This window comes from Oryx dammah, unplaced genomic scaffold, assembly GCF_014754425.2.
Source record: "Oryx dammah isolate SB20612 unplaced genomic scaffold, SCBI_Odam_1.1 HiC_scaffold_17, whole genome shotgun sequence".
In the NCBI taxonomy this organism is placed as follows: domain Eukaryota; kingdom Metazoa; phylum Chordata; class Mammalia; order Artiodactyla; family Bovidae; genus Oryx; species Oryx dammah.
The window spans coordinates 77,918,515-77,939,072 of NW_024070201.1; the positions used below are offsets into that span (position 1 = coordinate 77,918,515).

At 47.6% G+C, this 20,558-nt stretch overlaps 3 protein-coding genes across 10 annotated transcripts in view; 2 read left to right on the forward strand and 1 right to left on the reverse strand.

The window, feature by feature from the left end:
- Positions 1-350: 350 nt before the first annotated feature.
- On the forward strand, positions 351-2,019 carry SELENOH (selenoprotein H). 2 transcript variants are annotated; one of them, XM_040259401.1, is made up of 4 exons: positions 351-639; positions 725-870; positions 994-1,123; positions 1,835-2,019. In XM_040259401.1, exons 1-3 carry the CDS (start codon positions 515-517, stop codon positions 1,092-1,094), a joined length of 372 nt encoding a protein of 123 aa, XP_040115335.1. In that variant the 5' UTR covers positions 351-514; the 3' UTR covers positions 1,095-1,123; positions 1,835-2,019. The 2 variants fall into 2 exon arrangements, with proteins under 2 accessions (XP_040115335.1, XP_040115337.1); XM_040259403.1 differs by having other exon boundaries at positions 355-639; positions 994-1,098.
- Positions 2,020-2,640: 621 nt separating this feature from the next.
- Positions 2,641-8,734, reverse strand: BTBD18 (BTB domain containing 18). The gene is made up of 2 exons (XM_040259404.1): positions 8,611-8,734; positions 2,641-4,700 (listed from the first exon to the last, which is right to left on the reverse strand). Exons 1-2 carry the CDS (start codon positions 8,732-8,734, stop codon positions 2,641-2,643), a joined length of 2,184 nt encoding a protein of 727 aa, XP_040115338.1.
- Positions 8,735-16,521: 7,787 nt separating this feature from the next.
- CTNND1 (catenin delta 1) overlaps positions 16,522-20,558 on the forward strand; it is a 45,103-nt gene continuing 41,066 nt past the window's right edge. For 5 of the 7 annotated variants that reach the window (XM_040259410.1, XM_040259409.1, XM_040259411.1 and 2 more), the window contains exon 1: positions 16,523-16,773. The gene's annotated coding sequence lies outside the window, so the exon portion shown is untranslated. Of the gene's footprint in view, positions 16,774-20,558 lie in introns of all 7 variants that reach the window. The other 2 variants (XM_040259406.1, XM_040259405.1) reach the window with 1 other exon arrangement.

The window sequence follows — 20,558 nt, forward strand, 5'->3', positions numbered from 1 at the left end:
TTACCGACGTTAGATCTAAGCAATTAACTTGGAAGAAGCTCAAAATGAATTGGAGATATAATACTGGCTTGGCTTTAAAGACTAGGAAACAATCCAAGCTTCAAATCAAAACCCTGCACCCGTAACAAAGTTTACTTAACGCCAGAGTTAAGCTGTACACTTGGTCTGGGACTGACCCGTGGGTCCCAGGAGCGAAGTTCTGGGTAGCAGTCCTGATGCCGTTCAAGCTGGCGCCGCGGTTACAGGAAAGCCTGCGCGAAGACTTGTTTTCACAGCGACCCGGCCCCCCAGCCAGGTGGTTGGGCCCCGCACCTCCCCGTCCCTGCGCACTGCGCGGCTTCGCCCGAGGCCCCGCCTCCAGACCACGTGTGCGCCCTGCGCCACGCTTGCCGCAGCTTAAAGCGGTTTCGCGTCGGGAGCTGAGTTCTTGGGCTGCGGTTCGGCGCTCGGAGCCCGGCTGGTCTGTGCCCGGTGGCCACGCCTGTGCCCTGTCCCCAGCCGGGCCCCAGGCGCCATGGCGTCCCGCGGGAGAAAGCGGAAGGCCGAGGCGGCGCTGGCCGCTGCGGCCGAGAAGCGGGAGAAGCCGGCCGGCGGCCAGGAGAGGGAAGTGGAGGGGCCTAGCGTCGTCATCGAGCACTGGTGAGCGGCCCGGGGCGCGACGGGGCGCGAGGGCGCGGGCGCCGCATGCCGGGGCCCGGCTCTGACCTCGCTCCTCTTTCCGCAGCACGAGCTGACGAGTCTACGGGCGCAACGCCGCGGCCCTGAGCCAGGCGCTGCGCCTGCAGGCCCCCGAGCTGGCGGTGAAGGTGAACCCCGCCAGGCCGCGGAGGGGCAGCTTCGAGGTGACGCTGCTGCGCGCCGACGGCAGCAGTGAGTGCGGGCCGGGCGCGGGGGCCGGACAGCGCGGGCCTCCAGACCGCCGCCTCCCGGTGGCTTCGGGCAACGGCTGCAGGGTTCCAGAGCCGTTGCGCTTCACGTGGCCTTTCTTCCCAGGCGCGGAGCTCTGGACGGGTCTTAAGAAGGGGCCCCCACGCAAACTCAAGTTTCCGGAGCCTCACGTGGTGCTGGAGGAGCTGAAGAAGTACCTTTCGTAGGGAGGTGGGGCAGAAGGCGTCTCGCTGAGGTTCGAGATGGCGAAGGGGGGGCGTGGGCTGATCTTGGTCCGGCTGCTGGCGAAGCAGCCCTTCCTGTTAAAGCCCCGATTTCACACAGGACCTACATCTCCATAACTCGCTTCTGCTCTCGAGATTTCCTCTAGTGGGAATACCTCGTCCTCTTTTTCCTGGTGGAAAAACTGAAGTCGCCCCACCTCCCCCCCTAAAATTTCCTATTCACTTTGCCCTTTGCTACAACCTTCCTGTTTCATTCCAGTGTCTCTTAAGTCGTGGAATGCCGTTGGTAATGTAAATGTCTATGAGAATGCAAATTGTGTCCTTAGAGGATGCAGAAAACTGTGTCCCTTGGAGTATGGGCTGATTTTCCGTTTTGAAAACAGCAGCTCACTTTTCTGTAAATCCCACGGACGCCCTCACTTATGTGTATGTTGATTCTCCCTGGCCACATCTCTGTGTAGTTTCAGGTATGCCTGCTGCCCTCTGTGTTACCAGTATGTGCTGCCAGCCCTGCACGGTGGTGCTGGCACTCCTGGTCGCAGAATCCGACCCTGTCTTTGTCCGAGTGCTGCACACAGGGCTTTTGCATGTTGTCAGGCACTTGATGTTGAGTGAGATGGGGGCAGTGTGTGTGTACAGCCCTTGAACTCTCTTTGTTCAGTGGTGGAGGGCTGGCTAGGATTACCTGGATCCCTTCTCTAACTCTTTTCTCCTTTTCACAGCCTCTGTCCCTGGTGATCCTGGAGCATTTATGACGGGACATGGCCAAACTTCAGTCATGTCCCCGAAGCTGTGGTTTCCTCCCCTCCAGAAACGATGGTTCAGTTGTGAGGCAGTCCTCTAGTAAGACATTGAAAAGTTCTTGGATTTGGTTTAATAAAAATTAAAGGATTTGGGTTGACATAAAGCCTGAGTCAAGAAGTAAATTTATTAATATGGGAAGGGGCGCCCTCAGCCAGCCTTATGGGATTGGTCCTCATGTTCTTCATAGCCTGAGGTCACCAATTAACTTGGGTCTCCTATCGTCCCTTATTAGAGCATGAGAAATACTTGTAAAAACTATGGGGGAAAAGGAAATAAAAGGAACTATTTTTCTCACCTCACTTCTCAGAAGTGATGGTGCAGGACACCTTCCCAGCCCCGTGGAGCTTTTGGCTACACGTCCCATGCCGGCAGTGACTAAGCCATGCACACCAGGTACTAGTGATCAGATGCCTGCTGCTCGCGGAGACTGGCTTTGCTGTCACCTATGACCCACTAGAGTTGGCGACCACACGGTTTATTGTTTCGCTTGTCACTAACTGGAAGACAAGATTATAGTAGTAGTAAGGGGATTCAAGTTCATAATTTTCTACCTATCAAATGACTTCTGCCTGGCTCCAAAAGCCTGCAGAGGGAAGGAGAGCTACGGGTATGCCTGCCTTTGGTGCTAAGAGGACAGGGACGTATGCGGGCCTGTCGGTGACCTTCTCTTAGCCAGCATGTCCCACCCTCCCAGTCCCTGTGGCCTGCCCTCCCCACTCTGCTACTATGTTAGTATATCTACCTCTGTTTCTGACTCTGAGGAGGGGTCAGGCCACACGCAGAGAATACTCGTGGGTAGACTCCCCTCTGACAGTGAGCCTACATCAATCTCCTCTTCAGGGCTGGCAGGAAGTGGACCCGCCCACTCAGAGTTGCCAGATCCCTCCTTGCCTGCCTCTGGAGCTGGGTATAATACCTCATCCGTTGATAGGGACACTTCCAGGCCAGCGTCTACCCAGTTTGAACAGGGAGGCGAGAGGTCTCCATAGGACCTTTGGGGAGGGTCAAGGGAGTCCATGTGGAGAAGTTTGTCTCTCTGATCTTCCAGTGGCTGAGAGCTGCTAATTTCCAGGTCTGGAGTCCAAGAGCCTCCCACTGAAAACACCTCCCCCTCACTTACCTCGGAGGGCATGACAAGGGGGCTGAAGGGCTCAGCTGGCTCTTTGTTCTCAGAGGGCAGGTCTAGGGGGCTGAAGGGCTCAGCTGGCCCTTTGTTCTCACCAAGAGGTTCCTTTTCCAGTCCTGCGAGCTCCCTGGGCCAGAGCTCCACGTCCGGCAAACACCATTCTTCCCCTTCAATCCAGGTCTTGCCTGTTTCTGTCAGGTGGTAACTCGGGGTCCTGCAGCCTTCAGCCTGGGGACTCTCCAGAGACTCCATGGGTGGCTCGATGTCGGAGCCGCAGAGCATGAAATCCAGGATCTCCTCCAGCTCGCTGGTGGCGGCAGCACTGGTGATACGGTACTCCTCAGCTTCGCAGGGCTGCCCGAGCACGGCTGGGCTGAACGTGTAGGACTCTCTGCAGTCCATGTCCAGTCCAGGTTCCTTCCCTACCAGCTCTGGGCTGGACCCAAACTCGGACTTCTCCACTGGGTGGTCTGGGGAGCGGCCCGCAGAGAGCAAAATGTCTTGTAGCCTGGAGCACACGGGCGAGTCCTCACACAGGTTTGTTCTCACGGACGACAGGTCCAGCTCCTTACCTGAGGATGGCTGTGTCCCCAGAAGCTCTCCTGAGTCTCTGAGTTCTGGGATTTGAGGGCTATCTTGAGAGATTCTGAGGGGAGGCTCCTGAACGACCTCCCAGCAGGTCCCGTTGACAATCTTGCGAAGCTTCACTCTCCCAACCTGCCCCTCCTCTGCAGAGTCCGGGTGCAGGGCCCTGGCTTCGGGGCTCCTCTTCTTGTTCCCACCCGTCTTCCCAAGACCCGATGCGCTTGGGCTGCTCCCGAGGGCACTGGCTCGCCCTGTTTTCTGCTTGTCCTCGGGTGCTTCTTTATCTGTACTCTTCTGCCGCCACAGACGCCGGCCAGGGGCTGTGGGCACTGAGCTGGCTCCACTGAGGAGGCTGGCAGGCTTGGATGTACAGACATCGGGAGATGGCTTTGAGCGGCTCAGCTTGATCTTCCTGGGTAGGAGTCGCTCGTCGACGGAGGGGTACAAGCTGGGTGGGGAGAGTGCGATAGGACCGAGGGCGCGGTCACTCCTGTTCTCTTTAGGTCCCTGACCGTGGCTCGATGGTGAAGCAACTGTTTCTTGTGGAGCTGGGCAGGCCCTGCCCTTCCTCTTGAGTAGGAGAGTGCCAGATGAGTTCTCCGGGTTCTGTCGGGGGTTCTTCTCCAGGGGGGCCTCCTCCTTCCCCGAGGACTTCAGTCTCGCTGCCCCCAGAGGACCGGGCGCCTGGGTGACAGGCAGGGGGGCTCGAGGTCGGCGGCTGGAAGCCACCACCCTGGCAGAGATTGGCGCGGGGCTGGGAGGTTGCAGGCACTCCCTGTTCAGCCTTCGACCCTGAGGGGCCTTCACCAGCTTCCCACCCTCTAGCTGGAGGGATTCGAGCTCAGACACACGGAGCTGGCGGGCTGCGGAAAGCACGTCCTGGGCTTCTTCCCCAGATAATTCCATCTCGGAGGTGTACAGGAAGTCCACCAGCTTCCGCAGGGTCCCGATCTTCAGGCCCCCCAGCTCAAGCACCACCTTCCGACCCTGGGCTGGCTTCTCCCGCTCCAGGCGCTCTGTGAAGAAGGGGCTGCAGGCTGACAGGATGCAGCAATGGGCTGGGACTGCCTCACCTGGAGGGAAACCCAAGTATTTATCTCAGGCCGACTGGCACGCTCGTGGGTTAAACAGACACTGTACCTGAATGTACCATCCCGTCTGTTTCCCTCATGGAGGTTCAAGTAGAAAAAATCTGTTTCTTCTGCCTACCTGTAACATTCTGCCATTACCCAGCTAGCTCAGGTTTTACCCTTACAGGCTTAGTCTAGACTTTCAGAAAGCCTTCTGCAGCCCTCCTCTGCCGTCCCGGCTGGGTTAGCTGCACTGTACCTATCACAGCATCCAGCCTTCTGCACTGGAATTGTCCATCCCCTTCACTAAACGTCTAAGTTCCAAGGACAGGGACTGTCTGTCTGACTCACTGAAGAATACCCAGTACTTGACACAAAGTAGGGGATCAAACACTTGCTGAATAAATGTTTTTGACTCCCCCAAGAGTTTAAAAATTTGTACAGAAGCTGCTTGCGATCTAATCAAAAGATCATGAGCTTTGGATGTGGATAATCAGGATAATCAGGGAAGCTTGCTTCCCTGGTGGCTCAGACAGTAAGAAATCTGCCTGCAACGCAGGAGACCCAGGTTCCATCCCTGGGTCGGGAACATCCCCTCGAGGAGGGCATGGCTACCCACTCCAGGATTCTTGCTTGGAGAGTTCCATGAACAGAGGAGCCTGATGGGCTACAGTCCATGGGGTGGCAGAGAGTCAGGCACGACTGAGTAACTTTTCGCTTTCCAGTCAGGGCTCAGTTCTCCTGAGATCTCACCACTGCCTGGTCTCCACTGTCCTGAGCCACCTTCTCATTTTATGGGCACTTCCGGAGGAATCTGTCCCTCTCCCGTGGCTTCCATTAGCAAAAGCTTGCTGATGATGCTCAGATCCAACCCTGCCCAGATACCTCTTCTGAAATACTAAGCATGCCACATCCTGCAAAACAATATGGATGTCCCACAAGTACCTCCAATGCAACCTTTCTAGAAAGTAAACTCACCATTCCCCACCCTTCAAAACTTCCCGATTTTTACTTCAAAATAAGATAACACATTCACCCAATGGCCCAGGCCTGAACACTGGAAGTCATATTTGATTCTTCCTTTTCTCTTACCTACTGCATCTAATCAAATATTAAGTTTTCTTTAAAAAAAAAACACTAATAACTCTTGAGTCCTTATTATGTGCCCCGCACCTAAGGCTCTTACCAGAATTAATCTTCACTGCAACCTTGTGAGGTAGTTGTTATTACAGATGAGTAAACTGTGGCATAGTGTAGTAATGTGCAAAATTACAGTTAGACGCTTACTCCTTAGAAGCAAAGTTATGACCAACCTAGACAGCATATTAAAAAGCAGAGACACTATTTTATCAACAAAGGTCCATCTAGTCAAGGCTATGGTTTTTCCAGTAGTCATGTATGGATGTGAGAGTTGGACTGCAAAGAAAGCTGAGTCGAAGAATTGATGGTTTTGGTGGTGTTTAGGTGGTGTTGGAGAAGACTCTTGAGAGTCCCTTAGACTGCAAGGAGATCCAACCAGTCCATCTTAAAGGAGATCAGTCCTGAGTGTTCACTGGAAGGACTGATGTTGAAGCTGAGACTCTAATACTTTGGCCACCTGATGTGAAGAGCTGACTCATTTGAAGAGACCCTGATGCTGGGAAAAATTGAGGGACAATAGAGGATGAGATGGTTGGATGGCATCACTGACTCAATGGACATGAGTTTGGGTGGACTCCGGGAGTTGGTAATAGACAGGGAGGCCTGGCATGCTGCGGTTCATGGGGTCGCAGAGTCAGATATGACTGAGTGACTGAAGGAGCAGGGACAAGATTTCAACCCAAGGCTACCTTAGTCTATGTTCTTAACTACAGCAAGTTTTGTAAATTCTTTTTGTTGCTGTTGTTCAGTTGCTAATTTGTGTCTGACTCTCTTCCATCCCACGGACCGCAGCACACCAGGCTTCCCTGTCCTTCACTACCTCCTGGAGCTTGCTCAAACCCATGTCCATTGAGTCAGTGATGCCATCCAGCCATCTCATCCTCTGGTCCCCTTCTCCTCCTGCCCTCAATCTTTCCCAGCATCAGGGTCTTTTCCAGTGAGTCAGCTCTTCTCATCAGGTGGCCAAAGTATTGGAGTTTCAGCTTCAGCATCAGTTCTTCCAATGAATTCAGGGTTGATCTCCTTTAGCACTCACTGGTTTGGTCTCCCTGATGTCCAAGGGACTCTCAAGAGTCTTCTCCAGCACCACAATTTGAAAGCATCAATTCTTCGGTACTCTGCCTTCTTTATGGTCCAACTTTCACATCCATATACCTCTTTAATACTTCTCTTTAATAGCTCATAAACCATATATTTCTTTCTATTCTCAATGCCTTAGTTCAGACCACAATTCCCTTTCTCCTGGATCCCCAAACAGCCCCTATCTGGACTCAATAACAATCTAATAATTCCCCTCATTGCAGCCTGAGTGCTATTTCTAAACCAGTTATGACCTTCTTTAAAATCTACAAGTATAATTCCAGTGTTCTGAGGACAAGACCAACTTCCTTGGTATAACACTTCAGACCTGCTAATTTCTCTAGCAACAGCTCTGATCAGTACACTTCTTATAGTCTGTGCTCTAACCATAATGAACCACTTGCAAACCTCTGGTCCATACCTCTAAATCTCAGTACACGCTGTTTTCTCTATCTGGGAAAATCCTTCCCCACTTCTTCCTATGTCTATTTGTCCTTCACAACTCATCTAAGAGGTTATTTCCTCCAAGAAAATCTCCCTAACCCCCATCTCCCAACCTCCTCAGGTCTGTGAAGTAGGTGCCTCTTTTGCGCTCCTGTATCAGCCTGTATCTACCCCAATGTTATTTATTACACAGCCCAGTTATCTGAATGCACTGGTTACTGGAATATCTCCCCCTTATATGGTTTCCTTGCAAGGATGGGCTTTATCTTCATATATACTATGTGCCCATGCTAGTACATTATACTTTTTTGGTTTACTTTGAATAAAGGAATGAAACGCCACTCTTACTAAGAGAACCAACAGACAAGTCACTTAAATCACTGTCTCAATTCGCACATCTGTAGAACTGGAACCATACAACAATATTCTTTATCTCACAAGGCTGTCGTAAAAATCAAGATGAGAAACTAAACTATACTATATGTACTTGGTAAACTGGAGAGTGTTACACAATGTTGGTATGAAGAAAGTGAACTACCAAGAGACGAAGTTACTTGCTTGGCAAGACAATAGGAAAACAGGGTTTCCCTGGTGGCTCAGTGGTAAAGAATTTGCCAGCCAACGCAAGAGACACAGGTTCAGTCCCTGGTCTGAGAGGATCCCACATGCCGAGAAGCAAGTAAGCCATACTATTAAGCCTGTGCTCTAGAGCCCCGGGACCCATCTACTGAAGCCCGTGCCCTCTAGAGCCCATGCGCCGCGACAAGAGAAGCCACTGCAACGAGCAGCCTGCGCACTGCAATGAAGAGTCCCCACTCACAACTAGAGAAAAGCTGGCGCCGAAATAAAGACCCAGCGCAGCCCAAAATAATAAATGAAAAAGAAAGCAGAAAAGTACATAATAGGACCATCTAATACTTACATTCTGCTTAGTACAACATTAAGAGTACCTTTCTAAGTGTCTTACGTATGTCAAACTCAGCCTTCACAATCATCCCACTACCATATCCACATTTTATAGAATTTCTACACTTATGGAGCTTTATAATTAGCTCATTTTTTTAAAGAGGAGTATAATCTCACTTTCACTTTTGAGAAATGTACCCGTCCTAGAGAAAGCTCTTTACCAAATAGGACTCAAAGGCAATCATTACACACTTTCCTGGTTTTGTCCTTTACTGCCTGGCCCTAAAATCATTTTCTCTTAGTCTATGGTGAGTTTTCAATTGAGTCCCTACTAGTCTCTTACCTTCTGCCTGCAGAAGGACATCACAGAACACACCACTCTGTTGCTGGTGATAAAGCTGCAGGAAAGCTAACCGGAGGAACCGGGGATTCCTGTACAGGATTTTGGGACTGGCAGGAGAGCACATGTTGGTCTCTTAACAATCTTTCTGGGTTTTCATGGATCAGATTCCTGTGGGTGAGATAACACCTTTCAGAGGCATGGTTATACCTAGTTTTTTTCTTTTTATGTTTAAAATGACAGGGAAATTTTGAAAGTAAGAGACAAAAGCATGAATTGAGGAACCATAAATCCAGGGATTGTGCCCCCAAGTGTATCTTAAGAATATCCTAGTGGTTATAGGTGGGAGCTCATTGATAGTCTTAGATTTGAATCTCAGCTGTTTTATTTATTAGCTGAGCTATATAATTTCAGGCAAATGATCTAACTTCTCTGACTCTTACTTTTCTGATCTAGCTAGGAAATGGAAGTATAACAGTTCTGTACTAACCTCATAAGGCTGTTTGAGAGATTTAATGAGTCAATTTCCACCAAACTGCTTAGCACTGTGAGTGCCTGGCACGGAACTAGCACTACAAAAATGGAATTTTTGTTATCCTTAAACCTTCCTCATTCATATTAGCAGGGACTCAATTCCTATGGTGCTGACTACTCATATTCTTCCTGAGCATCACATTTCTGAGTTTCATGGGTGTACTTCCCACATTTAACACATTTTAACAAAACACTTCTTGAGTATTAAGTGATCTCTAAGAAGTCATACACGCCTATTTTCTCCAAGCTCACTCTATCACACTAACCAGCAGAGGGTGCACAGCAAAGAAGAGAAGCTGCTGGGCTTGATGAGAAGGTCTCCAACCGAAATTAGAAGACTGCCACCCTTGGTTCAGATGTTCTTGTCCAAAGGAAGCTTGTTTCCGCCTGGAAATTAGCACAGAATTTAGCCTTTAGGTTTGTCAATCCGGTTAACTATCTGGCTAACACTGAAGCAAGGATGATTATGCTAGATTCTACCCCTTCCCAACACAAGCTGGGTATTCGGACTTCCGGCTTACCACGTTTCCAGTTTTCTGCACCGAGATCCCCACACGCTGCACAGGTGGCGTTCCTTTCCTGGCATGCAGGTTCACGTCAAACTATCGGTAAAGAAAAGAGTGGAAAAGGTTAATTAAGAAACCGTAGGTTCCATTCCATCCTAGCCAGAGAGCGGTTGCAAGGGCCCAAACGTAGGCCCTGGGGGAAGACTTCCCGACCCACCAGCACTGGGCCTCACCCCCAGACCCAACCTGGAATAGCTCTGCGGGAGGAGATGCTCCTGCGGTCGTCTCGGTGCTTGGGTCCTCGATCCAGCCTGCCTTGCTTCCTCCCACACTCCAGCCTGGCGCAGGGAGGCTTAGCAAAGCTGCACAACGTCCCGAGGTCTCCTTCCCTGTCTAACACCAAAGGAATCGGGGTTGGCGGAGCGGGGAACGCAGGGCTTCAGGGAAGGCCCTGCAAAGTGGGGCGCTCCACCAGCTCCGGGCGCCCGGGGCCCAACTCCTTTGAAGAGAGACCTCTAGGCGCGAAGGTTTCTGGGAATGGAGCGTGGGGGTCCCAGAGGCCCGAATCCAAGGCTCGCCTTCACTGTCGCCTCCGGTCGCAAGGGCTTTGCAGCCGCCCCCCGAGTGCCCTCGTCCTGCCGCGGGCCCCGGCACACGCGTGCACCAGCATGGGGGGGTGACAGCAAAAGCCTGAGGCCACGCAGCCAGCACCACACACCTCGCGCCGCCGTCCTCGCGCCCCACACGCACGCACGCACGACGCGGACCCGACGTGCTTCCTCCTCCCCCAGCCTCGCAGCTGGACGCCGGGCGAATACGTCATCCCGCATTGTCCAAGGCCCCTCAGACAGCCAATCACAGGGCGAGGGGCGCTTTGGGCGGGAAGCTAAGTCTCGAGGGACTTGGGGGCTGGGGGCAAGAGGGCTCCCACGGCGAGAGACAGGGGGAGGGGCCCGCCGGGGAGGGATTCTGTAGGAGCAGGCCTCATCCTGGGCACCCGATGAAAACAAACGGAAAAGAGGCTCCAAGGAGGTGGGAGGACATCTCTGGCTTCCCGTGGAGGAGGCTGCTAATGGCCTCGGTCCTGCTAAGAGCGCCCCAGGCGTAGTGGAGGCGAAGGCTCACGGGGGGCGCCGGGCGCACCAGGTCCCACAGGTCTCACACTAGGTGGCTCCTGAGGCCAGGAATGTTCTGGAACAAGATGCCTGGGCTAACTCCTGATTTCAGGTTTGTCATTAGACTCCACCCCAGGCCCACATCTGGGAGACCTGATAAGCCGAGGCGGGGGGCAGAACTCTCCATCTGGAGGGATCTCGAGTGTTGAGGTCTTTAGCACACTTCCTGGTCGGAAACAAGCTGTTTTCAGCGATGAGATCAAAAATTAAATGATCTTGAGATCACACATTCTGAGAGCACGCCAAGCCGCGTCGGAACCGCACAGCAGTTCTCTGCCCCGTGCGTGTTAGGACCTGGGGCCTGGCTTCAGGTAGCTGTCCGGTGTCGTCCTGCGCTGGACGGAGCCTGCCAAATCCAGCGCCCCTGGGGACAAAGTGTGGTGCGGTCACGCGGCCGGAGGCAGGAAGGACGGCACCTGAGAGACGGGGAACCTGTGCAGGGACAAAGCGGAGGAGGGTGACTAGTACTGGGCGCTCAAGTGTATCTTGATTGCTAGTTTACATCTTTTCAAAAGGATCTGAGGTGCTTGATTGAAATATGGGGCGGGGCATGGATTGCCAAGTCAGGTAATATTTTCCCTAGTTTGAGCTCCCGGCCCTTGAGATGGCGAAAGAAACAAGGAACGGAACGACATTTGGGGTTGCTGTCAGACTTTGAAGAGGTAGCAGTTCGTCAAAGGACATAAAACTGAGCAGAAGGAGGACGGATTTTTAGATGCTGCCAGCGCGTCACACATGCACGCACGCGCGCACACACACACGCATACACACACACACACACGCATACACACACACGAAAGCAAGCAAGGGAAAAGGACGGAACAATACTTGTTTGCAGCATCTGTTACGGTGGAAATGGAGCCTTGACTCGGCAGATGCGGTGCCATCGTAGGTGATTCTATGGCGTTTGTCAAGAAAACAGAAATATTGTTATCAGGATTAGACTAATTTTCAAGAGGTAGAGAGGACTCACTTCTTTTGTTTGTTTTAAATGCAACAACAGTTTAGTTAAATCTTGTGTTAGTCAATTTTATAAAGGGAATGAAAAATGGCCATCCTACCCAAGGCTTCAAAAATGGCAAACTTAGGATGGTAATGTGTTGCCATCAGAGCAGAGAAAGAAGTAAAAAATGTTTTGTTTTCCTTTGTATGGGTAGCCAGTGTTTTTTTTTTTTTTTTTTTTTTGGAGTTGGATTTTTAAAAATTTCTTCTCCTTGGTATTTATAGTTTTAGGCTGTTTTAGAAGTAAAGTCATCACAGCACAATGCTCTGCCCTATATAATAATTTTAACGTTTCTTTTTAAAGTACAGTTTTATTTCATAGTTCAGTTTATGATATCTTTTCTTTGTGTGTATGTGATGATGGTTGTGGGTGGAGAAGTTAAACTCAGAGTTGTAAAAATGAGTACTGAATGTAGTCTTCCATGCGTTAACAACAAAATGAAAAACAGAAAGAAAAAAGGCAAGGGGAAAAAAAGAAAAACAACCCTTTTTCTCTGAACACATCCATTGATTTCTCTCCATTTTTACTGCTACGACTGTAGTCCGCTCCATATCACTGCAACTTGACTTTCAAACTAATTTCCTTGCTTTCACTCTTCCCTCTAGTTTAATCCATTTGTCGCATAAGCAGCCACACCTTTTCAAAATGTTGATTGGATTATGTCATTCTGCAGTTTAAAATTTCCACAGGCTTTCTTTCACCTAGAATAAAATCAAAACTCCTTTCTCTAACCTATAGATGCCTTTATACTCTGATTCCCACCTCCACCTCCCTCATTTCCAACATGTTCTGCTGGATCCAGTATATTTCAGCCCCACACTTTAGGGCTTTGGCATTAGTAGTTACCATTGTTCATATTTTCTCAAGGTTGGCTGCTTCTTACCATTCAGATTTCTCCTTAAATGTCACTTGTCCAGAGAGTTTGTCCCTGACATCCAATCTAGAGCAAGCCACAAGTCCTTCTCATCAGTCTGTCTCATCTCTGCATAGTGTTCCAGCTGGCATCTTATTTGCTAACCTTCTGCAATTTCCCCTGACCCAGGTAGAATGCAGACTTATTGAGAGCAGGGTACTTGTCTGTCTCCTTATCCTTGACCTCTAGAAGAGTGCATGAACAGTAGGTGTCCAGAATAACCCAAAAGGAACAAGTCTTTTTATTTTATTTTCTATTCACTGAGTATAAACAGTTTTTCTCTCACTGAGTGTTAATCCTTATGATTCTTTATTTGAAGATGGCTGTTTCAGATAAATTTAACAACTTTTCATCACTGAGTTAACTGTTTAAATTTGTATATAATTTTTTTAAAATTTATTTTTTATTGAAAGATAATTGCTTTGCAGAATTTTGCTGTTTTCTGTCAAACATCAAAAATTTGTATATAATTTTATTTTGAATGTTATCTACAAATTCATTAATGTTAAATGACTTGTCCAGGATTATTTAACTAGTAAGACAGCAGACTTCATTATTTGTGTGTTGCTAAATATGATATAGAAGGCTGAGCTCTGGGGATACACTAGAAAGATAATTTTTATGCCTTCATGGAGCTTATCTTCTGGTGGGGGAGACAGGAAAACACACAGACACATACGAATGAAGGAAGGAAGGAAGTCAAAATATTTGCAATCTGTTAGTGATGGTCTGAAGGAAATGAGACTAATCCATCTCTAGAAAATCATAGCTTATTCTATATAATAGCTCTCATCTAGGAACCAGTGAATCAACAAACTGGTTGATTTCTGGTGTTTTCCTTTGACAATCATCTTTGGCTTTTAAACTTGCTACACAGGACTAGGAACAGATGGAAAGTAGAGGTAAAAGAGGGAGAAGGCAATGGCACCCCACTCCAGTACTCTTGCCTGGAAAATTCCATGGACGGAGGAGCCTGGTGGGCTGCAGTCCATGGGGTGGCTAAGAGTCGGCACGACTAAGCAACTTCACTTTCACTTTTCACTTTCATGCATTGGAGAAGGAAATGGCAGCCCACTCCAGTGTTCTTGCCTGGAGAATCCCAGGGACGGGGGAGCCGGATGGGCTGCCGTTTATGGGGTCGCACAGAGTCAGACACGACTGAAGCGACTTAGCAGCAGCAGCAGCAGAGGTAAAAGATGTGATAAGGTAATTGGAAAAGATTCTTAGGCAATGAGAGTTAAAGGCTGTTTGTTTCTTTGTCAAATGTATTCATTTCCCGTTCTAGTTTGTTTAAAGCCCATCAGACAGGTGCTGTGATGTCTGGTCTTCCAGCACTTGGGAGAGAAGTTCTTTTTGGCCACATTAGACCAAATGAGAGGGTCTATGAGACTGTAGGCCAAATATGAGGGGGTGGATAATGATCAGATAAACCTGATTAGAAGGGCACTTTCATGCTGAGGAGTGGAATTCGTTTAGATAGATAAGGAGGGTCAGATTATGGTTAGTAAATGCTACTTTAATGTATTGGATGAATAAATATGGATCTTGAAAACAGATGAGGAGCTTGGCCTTTATCCTGACCACAGTGTAAGGTAATGGAAATAGCATGGGTTTGGAGTTAGACTGATAAGGGTTTACTCCTTAGCTGGATGAGCTCAGGCAAGTTTCTTAACCTTGCTGAGCGTTGATTTTCTCATCTGTAAAATGGTGGTAATACTGTCTCCATGGTGGTATGTTAGAAGTTAGGGATAATGAGTGCAAAGTCCCTTACATGATGGATGCCTCATCATTGGTTGCTATTTTGGGGCAATGGTGAGCTATTGAAAATTTTTTGCCAGGGTAGATATTGATAATCATAACTTATTGAGTTTACACTGTATGCCATGTATTCTTTTAAGAACTTTATGTGTATTTTAATTCTTTTAACAGTCCTGCGAGAGACATATAGTTATTATCTCCACTTATAGTTACGAGACTGAGTCACAGAGAAATTCTGTAACTCTTCCAGGGTTGCAGCGTGCAGCATGTGTGTGCTGCTTGCTCAGTCGTTTCCGACTCTTTGCGACCCCGTGGACTGTAGCCCGCCCCAGGCTCCTCTGTCCATGGGATTCTCCAGGCAAGAATACTGGAGTGGGTTGCCATTTCCTTCTCCAGGGGATCTTCCTCCACCCAGCGATGGAACCCCTTCTCCTGAGTCTCTTGCGCTGGCAGGCAGACTCTCCGCCACCGCGCCGCCTGGAGAGCCGCAAAGCATGTGGCACATTCCCTTGATGAGCTCAGAGGTTAAAGCGTCTGCTTGGAAGGCAGGAGGCCCGGGTTTGATCCCTGGGTCCCCTGGAGAAGGAACTGGCACCCCACTCCAGTCCTCTTGCCTGGAGAATCCCATGGAGGGAGGAGCCTGGTGGGCTACAGTCCATGGGGTCGCAAAGTCTCAGACACGACTGAGCGACTTCACTTCACTCACTTAGCAGAAACGGTTGAAGCCGGTCAGCCTTACTGCAGAACCTGTGCTCTTTGGCACTGTTTTAAATTATGAAAACTATATGAAGACTCATTTGGTAGCAGTCTTCAGATTTTTAGATTTTTCAGTAAGAAAGAAAGAGGAAATTTTCAGTTCATCATTATCATTTTCATATAGTTAATGACCATAATATAATAGTCTTTGTAAGCATAAAAAATTTTCAGTTTCTGCCCTTCATGGCCTAATAGTCTAAGAACATATTAAAGATGACTCTTAAGAGAAAGAGAATACCTGTTATAACCCTTTATTTAGATCAAGCGTAAAGAGGACGCATGAACTAGACCTTCTTAAGCCCGAACTTCACAAATGAATTGAACTTTCTTGATGTGAGAGTTTCTTTTCCTTACATGTGCTGTTGTCTCCAAATATATCACTTGTTTATGGGCTATCATTTACGATGCCCCTCAAGCCCACGTTATTTTGATTTTGGGCAAATGAGAAGACTGATTTTCAACAGCCTAGTGGATTCAGCCTCCTTCTAGTTGAAAGTACGTATGTGTGTGAAAGTAGCTCAGCTGTGTCCACCTGTTTGAGACCCCATGGATACACAGTCCATGGAATTCTCCAGGCCAGAATACTGGAGTGGGGAGCCGTTCCCTTCTTCAGGGGATCTTCCCAACCCAGGGATCAAACCCAGGTCTCCCGCATTGCAGGCGGATTCCTTACCAGCTGAGCCCCCAGGGAAGCCCAGTTGAAAGTATAGACGCTAAAAATGTTAAGTCGAAGTACTTGTTTTTCTAATTAACTCAAATGCATTTAAACCAAGATAAAATTGAGACTTTACCTCCGATATCCCCACCATCCCCGTCAGCACACCGCAGCCCTGTTTCTAGTGTTTCTTGCTCCTTCCCTTCCTATCTTCCTGTGGGAAAATGGTTTGGGGTAGAAAGCGACAAACCAAATAACAGCAGGCAAATAAAATCAGCTTTTTTTCTTCCCTACCCGGAAAGGAAGGAGGGAGCAAGAACTCCACCATCAAAGAGAACCGTGGTTCTTAGGCATGCCATTCTAGAAAGCCCTTGTTCCTTCAGCCCCCTTCCCCGACTCCTCCCAGCTCTGCAGTAATTCCTTAGAGATTATATAGTCTCCACTTTAAATATAAATATATATATAAAACTTCCCCCTGTCTCTTTTTCTCCTCCTCTTGCTTTTTTTCCCCTGTTTCCTATAATAAAGTTTCCTATTGGATAAAATCAGCTCCCTGATTTATGCCTAGCTCCTATTGGAAGTTCTCAGGGGCTGACATCACTTAGGAAAGCGAGGGGGTAGGGCTGCCAGATCAGTTTGTCACCACCCAGGCTCCCTAGCCTTTGGCTGGGTGCAACTTCCATTTTAGGTGTTGGATCTGAGAGAAAAAAAAAGGGGGAGAGAGAGAAAGAAGAGCAGGAAAGATCCTGAAAGGAGGAAGAGGTGGCGAAAAAGCAACTACCTTGCTGGATTTGTCTTTCTCAGCACGTTGACGGAGCCTTGGTTTTCTCTCTTAAAGAAGTGGTTTTCAGAAGTCCACATTTGAGGTGTGTGCCTTTTTAAAAAATATGTGTATAGACGGGTAAAGCAGGATAAGCCAAGTTGAATTTTTGTCTTATGGTAACCGAGGGAATTTGAAGACGAGAGGGTCTGTTATGCTGACGGGTAACTTTGAAACAATTATTAATTTTTCTTTTTACTTATTTGGGGGAATTTTGGTATTTTATCGTATTTAAAGCAAAGGAAGATATTCAAGACCCAGAAACAAACTTCTAGGTCTAATATAGGGAGATGAATAGATTCAGAGGGGTGAGAGCTGTTGCATAAATTTACATTTTGGTGTGGTCTTTGATTGTATGTGTTTTTTTTCTAGGCTAGGCTAACAAACTTCTGTTTTCAGAGCCCAAACCAAAAGTTGGTTTTTTTTGGCATGTTGTGTGTGGGTTGGGAAAGGAATTTGTCCGGGTCGGAAGCATACAGATGGTTCTTCATATGTTTCAAAACTTTTTTTCTCCCTTTTATCATTAAATTTGTGAAAGTGAAAAGTTGCAGGGAGCTTTTGCAGCTTAAATAGTGATATTTTTCCCCTGGAGAGTTTGAACGGCCCAGATCGGTTTCAGCCCTGCTGTTCCTGGGTGGATCCCTCTTTTACTTTTTCAGGTGTGGTGGGTGGGAGCCTCTTTCGCCTTCTAGACTTTCCCTGCTTTGCCTTGTAAAAGAAAACAAATAGACCCTTGGTAACTAGGTTGCCACCCCCTTCCTTCTAAAACTACCTTTGATGGCAAAGATTTGTGGAGGTGTTGTATGTTCAGTCTGCATATACAATAATGTCTGGTTTGCGTGCTTAAAGGGATGAGGAACCTCTAGCCATGCGCTTTAGCTCACCTGAGTAAAGTCGCACACAAGAGACATTTTCAGCTTTGTGCTCTCTGAAAGAGGCTGGGATTTAAAAAAGGTCAGGCTAAAACACTTAATACAGACCCTAGTGTTTAGGGTGTGTTTGTGAAAGAACAGGGGGAATTCATATTTTTAAACCAATCTGAAAGTTGTTTTTTGGACGTGCATTTTTGACTTGTTTAACTTGCTGTGAAATCAGAAATCTTTTAAGATCTGAAGGCCCATGGCTGTGCTTTCATATCTTATGTTTAATCTTAAGATTTGTTTTTGTTTTGCACATACATTCCTGCAAAAATACTAGATAAGCATATAGCCGGCTCCTTGGTAGCTGAAAACTGGATGTTCCCTTCCTTCTCCCTTTGAAAATGCGAGTCATCTGCAAAATTATAACTGCGATAGACACTGCTCTCATTGTAGCAGGATGGTCCTTAATATGTAAGCTTCTATTAGATTTAAACTGGTATGTATCTATAATAATTCTCTGATTCTGAACCCCCCACCCCACCCCGCCCCTTAATTCTTTTTAGACTAGAACACTTCCTTGAATTTCTTTTCTAGGAGAAGACTATTTCTTGAAAGATGATTTCATTCTTGTGAGGTTGTAGCTTCAGAGGAAACTGAACTTTGTCCCTTCTTTTAATCTAATTTATGCAAGGGCTACAGTAAGATTTTAATGTCTGGATCATCTAATTATAGCAAGTGCAGTTAAAAAGAAAGAGAAAGGACAATGTGTATATTTTGTGGGCTTATATCATTTCCAAATTCTCGAATGCTCCCTTCAGCCTTGACTGCAGCCTAGGGGGGTTTCTTGGTGGATCTTTGGAGGATTGGTCCTGTTGCTGCCAGAGTGTCAGTTTCCCACTCAGCCTTTAGGGGGAGGGATGAGAGTCTGAGCGAGTACAAAGGCAGTTTGAAAATGGGTTCTGGGTGACTGAGTGGTGGTGGTTTGGGTCCAGCTTTACACACTGGGCTTTGTATGGCTGCAGTGAGCATCCTCATTGCAAAGCGTCCAGGACTGTCTCCAGGAACTGCGGCATTGTTGTGACTGGTGTGTGCTATTAGCCTTTTGAATGATAAGATGGAAGGTTCGTCTTTTACCTCACCTCTGCTAGTTCTTCCAGGAAATACAGGAAGAGTGTGAATGAGCAAATCTTTTCTTTTTTGTTTTGCTCCTCATTCTGGTTTGGTGGAGAGAATGACAAGGAAGTGTGAGTTGTGCAGACTTCCCTTGTTTGACTCCTGTGTGCTGTTGGTTTCTTTGTTATAAGACTGAGGTATGGTCTGTGTTCCAGGTGGGGGCCTCCTTTGGGTGTTTAGAGTCTTAATTCCTTTCTTAGGGTTCACTTTTGGAGAGCCAAAGGGGTTAGAACGCGTTCTTTCAGCTAGGATAAAAATGGGGACTGTTGGAAATCTCAAAAAGAAGCTCTGAGTAATTGCAGTTTCAGCCTTGGGTTTATGAGGTAGATGATCTCTAGAGATGAGTGAGAGAGGGTGGATGCAGATAAATTAAGCACAGATCATTCTTCAGTTGGAGTAACAACACGATTGGCTCGGCATAACCCCTCGCCTCCTGTTTCGGCGCTTGGCGCCCCTGCCACTGAGAGCCAGCCCTGCCTCTCCCACCCCCGACCTTGTTTTCTCAGTGAGTGCTAACCATTTTGCATGAACTATTAATTTCCTACAGTAACTTTCTGTCTGTTGTTTTCTGGTTTGTTTTTTGTTTTTTAAGGAATTTGAGCCTCAGAGAAGCTGAGGTTTGCTGAAAATTTCAGTGCTTGTAAGTGACCAAGGATTAAACCCTGTTCTGACTATATAAAGTTAGTGGATTTAACCGCTAAAACACTGCCGTTCTCCAGAGAGAACAGAAACAGAGCCAGAACTAAACTGAGCCCTTGCAAGAGGCAGGAGTGCTTCATCCCGAGGAAGGTCAGTGCTTGCTTAGAGTTCCCGCATGCTCCGAGGAAGAGTGGTAGTGCACGTAAAAAATCCATTTTCCATAAAGCTGTGAGGAGCTAGATATTAACATGATATTATCTCAACCTTTATTACAGGGATCTTTCCATATACACATCATTACTGCCTTGTAATTCTTAAACCTACTGGAAATGCCTCAAACTTTATTTGATTGTCAGTGAAATTTCTTCCAGAGAATTTTCTGACTTGGGTTTGGAATGAATTGCCAATTTGCAGGGAGAGGTTTGTAGCAGGTAGTTCAAACGCTGTTTGTCACACTGTATTACAATTGTCTGTCTGTTTTTTTGTCTTTTCCCCTATATTGACCTGCTTGAGTGTAGATGCTGTCTTATCTCTGTGTCCCCTTAGCACCTGGCTTAGTGTCCGGGGTATATTGAGTGAAGTGAAGTCGCTCAGTCTTGTCCGACTTTGCGACTCCCTGGACTGTAGCCTATCAGGCTCCTCCCTCCATGGGATTCTCCAGGCAAGAGTACTAGAGTGGGTTGCCATTTCCTTCTCCAGGGGATCTTCCCGATCCAGGGATCGAACCTGGGTCTCCCGCGTACCAGGCAGACGCTTTACCCTCTGAGCCACCAGGGAAGTGCTGGTGAAACACTGAGGTGCTCAGTGAATCTGGGTTAAACAAGGCTCTATGAGGATCAGTGAGAGACTGTGGGGAAGGCCGAAAGGAAGTTGAGATGGGAAGAAATTCAACAAAGATTAATAAAATTGCAATGCAATTTTCAAATTTAGTCTGTAGTTTTAACTTTTTATACATTGCCTACCTTCCATTTTTAAATACAGTTTTTAGAAAGAATTGAAGGTTTAAAATTTGAATTTTTCTTTAATCCTGTTTTCTGGGCAAGTAGTACAAATAATAGTGTAAATAGTAAGGATCCTAGTCAATTCATTTCAAATTATAGGCAGCTGTTAACTTCAGCCACTGAAACCTTATATGTAACCATTTTCTAGAGGGGAGGAA